The sequence below is a fragment of the Fukomys damarensis genome, unplaced genomic scaffold (genome assembly GCF_012274545.1).
Source record: "Fukomys damarensis isolate Sample0158 unplaced genomic scaffold, DMR_v1.0_HiC HiC_scaffold_5, whole genome shotgun sequence".
Taxonomy (NCBI): domain Eukaryota; kingdom Metazoa; phylum Chordata; class Mammalia; order Rodentia; family Bathyergidae; genus Fukomys; species Fukomys damarensis.
This window is the reverse complement of record NW_022900917.1, coordinates 31,089,753-31,099,287: the sequence shown is the minus strand read 5'-3', so window position 1 is coordinate 31,099,287 and position 9,535 is coordinate 31,089,753. Positions and strand designations below refer to the sequence as shown.

Sequence of the window (9,535 nt, the reverse complement as noted above, 5' to 3'; positions counted from 1 at the left end):
GTAAAAAGATACCCGGCCCCAACCGCTCCTATTCTCCATAACTCAGTTAGTTCTCACTGACTTAAGTGCTTCAGGCAACTGTGTTTTCATGTGCATTGTTTAACTTAAACATTGCAGCAGTTCCATGAAGAAAGTATGATTGTCTTCATCAGAAACACGAGACTGACAGCTCAGTGAAGTTAAGCGATTTATCCTCTGCAAGTTCACAGAATGGAATAGGCAGACATTCTGTCTCCAAAGTCCACATTTCCTGAATGTACATGGTAAAATGTTGCACTGCATAAAACACAGACTAAATAGCCCTTAAAAATGGTTCCTCCTCATGAAATAGCAGATGTGGCACCATAGCATATATATTGCCATAATGTCTAGAGCGTTGCACAGATATAAGATGTCCTGTCCACAAGAGGAACAGAACAGTAGGTTATGTTGCTCTTTGCATCTGACGTGATGGCTTCCTTCAGTTTAATCAGAAGACAAGGTGCTGTTACCAGTGTAAAACACATCTCAAGGACAAATAATGTGAACGGTGGATGCTCAAACTTCGCAAAGATCTAAAACTTGTCTACGTTTTTCTGAAGAATGATGTCTTAAGAATTTGATTTGTATTGGGCATGGTAGTACACACTTGTAATTACAGCTATTCAGTAGGCTGAGGTAGGAGAAACGCACTTAGACGTCTCAAAACAAAAAATATTTCGGTGGTAGAGCACCCCAAATTCAATCTTCAGTAAAAGGGGAAAAAAAGAAAAAAAAATAGAGACTGATGTGGATACTTCTGTTTGCTTATCAAATGATAGTTCTGGTTTCTTGATTGATTGATTGGGTCCCACGGATTGAACTCAGGACCTTGCACTTGCCAGGCAGGTGCAGCACCACAGAGCTAAATCCTCAGCCCTTAATTTCTTGATTTTAAAGAAAGCCTTCAGAAACTTTTTGGTTTCTCATTATGAATCATGTTAAAATTTTAAAATCTTGCAAAATCCATCCTCAAAAGCACTGACATATAACCAAATGAAAATTTCCAGACATTTCCAGAAATATCAGAGTCACCTTTAAATCTTTCCTAAGTGAAAATGGTCCCACTGATTTGACAACACTGCTAAAATCAGTGTATACAACTTTAGATGGATAAAGGATCAACTATCTCATTCCTTCAAATTAAAACCCAGAAAGTCATTTTTGTTTTGTTCTGTTTTTGTAGAGGAGGCCTCAGCTACCACTGCATCATTCTTTTCATGAAACTCTGGTTTGATTTGTCTTGGTTTGTTTTTTTATGGCCAAAAAGGCCATTCTGCTTCCAAATGCCTTTGGAAAATGAAAAAGGTAAATCTATCAGTGCACAGGGGAGCCTAGTGTTCAGACTCCATCGTAGCAGCACTGCAAACATGTTCTACACTGCCCAAAAGATCTTCACTGGGTGCTGCAAAAAGAGTTCATATAGCTGGCAGAGACCTCAGTACATGATGTAAGAAAAGCTGAGATAGAAACAAAACAAACAACAAACAAACAAAATCCTAAAACGATTCCATATTCAAAAACAAATGCTGAAACCCTTGAGGTTTGCAGTTAAGGCACTGTCACATTCCGCTTACAGCTCCAACCCGTTCACGAACAAGTACACCTTCTCAAGCACCCTCTCCCTAGCCCCAAACATCACCCACTTTGCATTATCTTACCCTCTCACCTGTTGCCAATGCAGGTTCAATGTAAGCTTTTACACATTCTTTTCCAAAAATTTCATTATAAAGTACTCTAGCTTTTAAAATCTGGTGGACATTCTTTCAACCAACTGCTCTTTAACCTTGCTGCTAGTAGTTTAGAGAATGTGTCCCAGGACTTGTGTTTTCTTTCTGTCTGGAAGCTATAACGAATGTTTCAATAAATCTTTTTCTTTCAAGCTCTTTTGGTCCCAAGAATTTTGATTTAACTGTCAATATTGCATATCTCTTGAGTTCCCCAAAAAGTTACAATCACCTCTGCAGCCAGCGTTTTCAGTCCTAAGGAATAACTGCTTTGCCACAGTGGTTGGAAGAGACAAATTTCAGCCTCTGCTACACACCGTTCCAGAACAAAATCTAACACCTGAGATGGAGTCCAGTACATTATGGTTTCCTTCTTTCCTAATGGTGAGTACTCTCTTATAGGCCTTCAGCACCCTTTCCTGCCACCTCACTTCCACCTATGAGAGAGGTTCTAATTACGCAAAACCTCAAAATGGAATAGAGTTGAAATTCAATGCCCCACCGCAAGGGAATTCTGGGGAAGGATGACCATTGGCATACAGGAATTGGTCATAGTAAGTTGGTCGGGATGAGAGCTGAATCAAATTTCCCCATAGGGTTAACATTGAACCCAACCATTGAATTTGATTCTGTTCTCATCCAACTTGGTTTGCACCTAGAATGGTGGAAAAAATCAAGTTCATGAGCCAAGGCACCACATGGTCCCTACCCGCACAAGCTCAGATTTTGGTTGCCGGCTTGATTAGAAAGCAGCAGTGATATATATTCTCATCATCTTGAACTTTCTTCTCTTTAATCCATCATCCTGCCCATTGTGTTATGCCCCATGTAATACAATTAGGTACTAGCCTTATGCCAGATTCACAGAGTTGAGCAAGCTCATAAACTTCAACTGAGACTCTATATTTTATAGCTTCAAAAACTGACATATAAAGAAGTGTTACAGAGTTATGACAAAGTACAAGTAGGAAAGTAGGCCTTCTGTTTCTAAACTGAGTTCATTAAAATGAGTTAAATTTGTGCAAATTTACTTAGTAAATTTTAAATGGAATTTCTGTTTCAAGGAATAAAACACTTCATATATGTAATTATTATTTTATAAATTGGCATAATTGTTCACCATCATACCACCAGATCTATTATAAATCTTGGTACTTTGGTGACATAAGAAAAAAGCTGGCAAATAAACAAAAATCCTCTAATACTATGGACTAGATGGTGAATAACATTGTTTTTTAAAAGTTAGAAGTTTAGGCTGTATATGTAGTTAACAGGTTGATATTTAGAACTAGCAATAAATATCCACATTTAAAGTTTAAACTGATAAAATAATAGTAGCTGACCCTATGTACTCACTGTGCCAAACACTCTTCTAAGCAGGTTACATTTATGGTGTAGTTTAATTCCTAGGACAATTGATAGAGATGACAACATTGTCTCCAGTTTTTTGGATGAGTAGCCATAAGGCTAGGAAATAGGGAAAATAAGGTCCTTCAGAGTGGTTTTCCTATTCTTGATGCCCATAGTTGGGAGAAAAATTCAGAATGGGCTTTGATACTAAAATTCCCATTGAAAATTTAAGAGCAATTTGGTTTTTTGGTGGGGATGGGGATTGAATCCAGGAGTCTTAAGCATGCTAGGCAAGTGCTATGCCACTGAGTTATACACACGAGAGATTTTTTTTTTTTTTGTACTGGGGATTGAACGCAGGACCTTGAGCTTGCAAGCAGGCATGGTGCCACTGAGGTAAATCCCCAGTCCCTAAAAGATATTTTTTTAAAAGTATACTCTTCAGAGGGGCTGAGGGTTTAGCTCAGTGGTTCTTCCACCTGCCTGGCAAGTGCGAGGACCCGAGTTCGATCCCCAGTACCAAAAAAAAAAAAAAATAATAATAATAATAAACAAAATATACTCTTCATTTGGGTCCTATGCCATGCTCTAATATTTTATTTGAATAATCACCTAGAAAATGTCCTGCTAGAAATTTCAAGGAACATCAAAATGTGTCTCAAGCATGCTAGGCAAATGCTATGCCACTGAGTTACACACCCAAGTGTCCTATTTCATTCTCTAACATTTTATTTAAATAAGCACATAGAAAATGTGCTAGAAATTCCAAGGAATAATAAAATGAATAAACAATTCTCACCCCCAAAGACTTACCCCCAAAAGAAATAAAACAGGACAGAAATAGCTGTTGTTGTTTGCACAAACAAAAGCATATTCATAAACTACTAAGTGATTCTGCTTGATTACCGTAAGAGCTTGTGTCCAAAGAAGTGGGAGAGGAGGACAAACAGGAAAGCTTGCATAAGGATGGAGAGCAGAGTATGATCAGTGCTTCAATAGGAATGCAGACTTTATTTACAGGCAAAAAAGATTTCCTCGCAGGAAAGTCACATGACCAAAGTTAGACGTTTGAAAAGATTCACCTGACAGGTAGAGCAGTCAAAAGCCAATTTAGAGTAGGTTTAGGGAAGAAACTATATAGGGCGGGAAAAAAAGTAACATTTGGGAATAGAGGGAAACTTCATAAAAAGATAGGAAATGTTTGTAGTAACTAGGTTGAGTATAAAAATAACACTGGGGAGGGGCAAAAGATCACAAGTTTAAGTCCCACCTGGACAACTTAGTAAAACCCTTTCTCAAAAAAAATGTATATAGAGATACACACACACACACACACATACTCTACAATACCCTGAGTTTGATCCTCGTACCACAAAGAAAAGAGGAAGGGGGCGGGGAGAATTGATGACTCTGTTTGAGGTAAATGGTAATGGCTTTAGTGGGGAGGTATGGGAGACAGGAGTATGTGCAGCTGCAGAAGCAGAGATGCTACTTACAGTTTAAGGTATGGTGATTCTGATAAGCCAATGATAATTCCAAATAAGAATGCAATTTATATATTAATTTACCGAGGGAGCTTTTGCTGAATGTCTACTACATGGAGACATCTTTTCCTTAAATACTTAGGGCATATCAATTTCACTACAAAAAGACACTTTATGGCTTTTTATCATTTAAGAGATAATGATAAAATATTTTATTCTTCTCTCATTCTATAAACCATTCCCACACTAGCAAAGTTGTCACTTTTCTCTGAATTCCTGTGTGTTGGACTGTCTGTAACACTCGAGTGCTTAGCATGTAGATTACATATACACTTTCCATAGCCTCCCCCATATTAAATTTTTAACCAGATCATTAGTGGCTTGAGAGCAGACATTATTTTACATAATTTTTAAACTTCTCACAATACCTTACTCAGAATAGCAGTGGAGTCATGCTTTAACTTTTAGAGTAGGAAAAAAATTTAAAAGACACATCTTTTCTTAGCCTCGTGAGCCAGAAGAATCAGTAACATTTCACATACAGAACACAGGGCTACTGTAATAGGAGCTACAGAAGCTAGGTGTGCCTTGGGCTGTGAAAAAGATAGCTGAATAATGGCCAGGGCTAAGAAATTATTTAATATCCCACTTTCAATAGCAACAGTTTTACAAACAGGTAGAGGCAACATATAAACTTTAGCGAAGGAATACCCAAACAACAAACCCAAAGCAGGAACTGACAGACTCAGAAGAAGTACTTCCAGGTTAGCTAATTTTAGAAACATCGATCCCATTCTGAAAGTCAAATAAATGCCAATAAACATTAAAACGAAACTAAGAGGTCTAATTATTCTCTCTAACAAGTTTGCTTTTTCAGGTATTCTATGCTTGATGACTATTCCAACTGATATTGGTATAAGTATAAAAAGGAGTGTTGACACAATTCTAGAAACAGGAATATGAAATATACCTGATAATCCTAACATCCTACTATAGATACATGAATTGACAGGCATCATTATCAAGGCCAATAATGTTGATGTGCAAGTCATCAAAATGGACAAAGTAACATCTCCTTGTAGAAGCAGAGCAAAGAGATAACCCCCACCCCCTCCTGGGCATGTGCAAGTCAGGACAAATCCAAAAGCCTGTGTTTTGGGCAATGCCAACATATGAGACAAAAGGAAACCACAAAATGGCATCAGAAAAAACTGTGTAACTGCCCCAAGAAGTATTGGCAAAGGTCTCTTCCATACCGCTTGAAGAACCTGAAATTCAATCTTGCACCCAAAAGCACATTTATTTAATAGTATCATAGATAAAACAAGCATGAGGATTCTTCCATCAATATTCATTGATGCCTGGGAAAGACTGTCTTTTGTTTGTTTGCTCACTTTGACTTTAACATTCTTTATTTCTTCAATGAGTCGTTCCTGCTTACCTTCAGAATCCCAGAGTTGAAGGGTCAAATTTGTCTCTCCTTCTTGATGTGTTATTAGATTGATAGTAAAGTTTGTAACATTTGATGAGGTCTTGGTCACATTCACCACCTGCAAAATTCTAGGATCTTCTGTTTTCACAAAGAGATAGCTGGAGTTAGGCCATTTATCTTTGTAACTTGATCTCACAATTATTTTTTCTTCAATCTTTGTCAAAAATATTGTAGTCTTCTCTATATTCAGAAAACTAAGAAATGGTTTCCTTGCTTCTACCAGTGTCACGAACAGCAGAAGTTGGATCATAAAAAGTTTTCTAAGCATTTTGAAAGCTTAAACAAATCAGATACGCCAAGCCATTTTTTAAAAATGAGAGAACATTCTTCGTACTGGCGTTCAGTGCTGGTATGAGGTTAACAGTTGCTTGATCAAAGTCCAGTGGGAGTGATTGTACTTTTTGAACTACCAGAGCTAGTGAGTGACACAACCTGTTTAACTTGTAGTTAAGAAAACCGAAAAGCCATGACATTTAATAGGTTCAATTTATCACAAACAGAAACCTAATCTTTCTTCCTTACTTCCTCATTTTTGCTATGAAAAAAACCCCTGCATATCCATCTCATACATACTAGTAAAACATTTACATTAAAAACAGTTAAGATTTTTTTAAAGTCTACAATAGATATTCAGCAGGCTTGGGTTCAGTGTTACTATTTTATTAAGCCAAAATTAAGTAGGGGTTTACTGAGTATCTGCCTGCTTGGGAATTGTGACAGAAGCAGGTTATCCTACTGTGATCAGTCTCTGCTTCACTAGTTTGGTGGCCAGCAGCATTAAGAAAATTGTAGAGCTCATATACTTAGGCTTTGGATAGTTCTACAACTATAGTGATTGGCAGGAAAACAAGAACCTGTTTGGTATCCTTATGTAGGAAAATAATTTTCTTCATGTTTACCAGATAAGTTAGGAACATGGAGAGTGTAGGTGGCTTTGTTCTATGGCAACTGGCTCACAGGTTGCTGCCAGTGGACACTTGGAACCTGACACATGGGGAGATGGAAAGACACTGACATTAACACTAATGTCTTAGTTCCTCTTTGTAACACTACTGATTCACAGGGGCATGGACCCAACTTAGGCCATATACTGTACCTGTTTAGCTTCAGTTGCTAGGAATAAAGAGAAACATCAGGAATTTTAGGCTTCAACACAGACTCAAAATTGTACTATTTCCCACAGGGGGAGGCAATTCTGAGGCAAAAAATAAAAACTGTAACACTATAAATATCCACAATTGAGCCTGCAGATCTGGGAGTCTCTTACCACGACCATTTCAGAAGATCCTTCGTACAATCATGATGAAACCTGTTAAGTGCAGTGAGGGTGGATTTTGTTCCTCAAGAGCTAAGCGATTTTTGTCAGAAATTTTGGCAAGTTTTAAAAAATTCTATTGCTCATGCAGAGTTGTCTTCCCAAAGCAATAGACTTTGGATGTTGTAATTTTTTATTTTCAGGTGAGACACTAAGAAAACAAGATAAATTTATACCAATGGTGAGACGGGAATACAATTAATCTGATTCAGTGATACTTCAGTTAAATTTCCTGGAAACTTCCTTAGTTTAAAATGACATTTAAGACAAAGTTACTGTTAGTTTTGTGACCAAATGTCTGTTTTTATTTATTTTTTGAGTCAAATTCTAACCATGGAGTCCAGACTGAGCTTAAATTCAAGATTCTCCTACTTCAGCCTATTAAGTGCTGAGATTACAGGCATGCATCATCACACCCAGTGTGTGTGTGTGGTTTTTTTCTGGTACCAGGGATCAAACTCAGGATCTTGCAAAGCAAGCAGGCAGTGTGCCACTGAGCTAAACCCCTGACCCTATCGTGTCCAATATGTTATAAAATCTTAATCCACAATTTTTATTGCCTGGATTCAAAGATATTCAGTATATTGTCTATATTTCCAACTCAAATGTCTGAATCTTTTTCCTTCTTGAGGTTCTCCCATTTCCTTATCTGAAAACTGCAGGCAATAAAACCTGATAAATTTAGAAAAAAATCTGCCAATCTGTCATTCACATGTATTTGCTGTGTAGTTAAAGGGAAATTCACTTGTATCATAGTGTTGTCTCAACTGTTTTATCAAAATTGAAGACTTCCCCACTTGCTGGGTTTCTACTTATAATCATAGTTGTCTGAAAGCAAGTGCCAAGACATTAGCAAAAATGGGGACAGTGAAATCCTAAGATTTTATTAGGCATACGTAATGGGAAGCACACACACACGAAACAACAAAAACAGAACAGTCTGATTTCAGAATGATTTAAAAATAGACGGACTAAGATTTTCCTTCTCCCGCACCTTGTTCTCTTCACTTGGCTGCTCATGCTGAAACCACTGGGCCTTGGTACAGAGTACCTAGTACACCGAGAACCGAGGCCCCGTGCACCCTCCGCCCTCTGGGACCTCACCTCCCTCCCTGCTGGATGGGCCTTGGTACGGAGGACCTAGTACACCGAGAACCGAGGCCCCGTGCACCCTCCGCCCTCTGGGACCTCACCTCCCTCCCTGCTGGATGGGCCTTGGTACGGAGGACCTAGTACACCGAGAACCGAGGCCCCGTGCACCCTCCGCCCTCTGGGACCTCACCTCCCTCCCTGCTGGATGGGCCTTGGTACGGAGGACCTAGTACACCGAGAACCGAGGCCCCGTGCACCCTCCGCCCTCTGAGACTTCACCTCCCTCAATGCTGGATGCCCCCACAGGAATCCTTTCCTCCTTCCAGTCTTCTCCCCTTTCTGTGTCATCAATTTAGTACACCGAGAACCGAGGCCCCGTGCACCCTCCGCCCTCTGGGACCTCACCTCCCTCCCTGCAGGATGGGCCTTGGTACGGAGGACCTAGTACACCGAGAACCGAGGCCCCGTGCACCCTCTGCCCTCTGGGACCTCACCTCCCTCCCTGCTGGATGCCCCCACAGGAATCCTTTCCTCCTTCCAGTCTTCTCCCCTTTCTGTGTCATCAACAAGAACTTTTCTCATTCTACATAGGTTTCAATCAATCCCTGCTGGGCTTATTCCATGTCTTAATAGTTATTGTTTTCCTAGCATATTTTAGTTCAATTATAATATATGTGTGATCAATTGCTATGTGCAAGACATTGTGATAGGCACTAAGGTATTGATTTGTATTAAAATGTTCTTGTATCTAACCTTATATCTAAAGATTATTTCTGCTTCTGGTTTTACAGTTTTTTTTTTTTTGGTTTTAGTATCTGACAAGAGCTACCCTATTGGAACATAGCTATACTGTTCATGCACTCTTTTGCAACTTGCCACAAAACTTTGTACCTTATTTATAAATATGTATACACATCAACGCATCTATCATCGCAATTCAAAAACAATCCTTACATTTAGTACTACTAAATTATGTTAATGGATGAATATATAAGTACCCTGATAAAACCTGGAAGTCATCACCATTCTTCTCCATGAGAATATGAAGAATACGAGA

At 38.8% G+C, this 9,535-nt stretch overlaps 2 protein-coding genes across 2 annotated transcripts in view; both read right to left on the bottom strand.

Moving 5' to 3' along the window:
* Positions 1-6,043, bottom strand: part of Impa1 (inositol monophosphatase 1) — a 25,478-nt gene extending 19,435 nt beyond the window's left edge. The window contains exon 1 of the mRNA XM_010641620.3: positions 6,021-6,043. The gene's annotated coding sequence lies outside the window, so the exon portion shown is untranslated. The remainder of the gene's footprint in view (positions 1-6,020) is intronic.
* Slc10a5 (solute carrier family 10 member 5) lies at positions 4,431-6,415 on the bottom strand. Its single transcript, XM_010641622.1, has one exon. It carries the CDS (start codon positions 6,337-6,339, stop codon positions 5,062-5,064), a length of 1,278 nt encoding a protein of 425 aa, XP_010639924.1. The 5' UTR covers positions 6,340-6,415; the 3' UTR covers positions 4,431-5,061.
* Positions 6,416-9,535: the final 3,120 nt, after the last annotated feature.

Bases quoted from the DNA above. Each gene is read 5' to 3' on its own strand.
- Slc10a5 (XM_010641622.1), bottom strand. From the start codon at position 6,339: ATGCTTAGAAAACTTTTTATGATCCAACTTCTGCTGTTCGTGACACTG.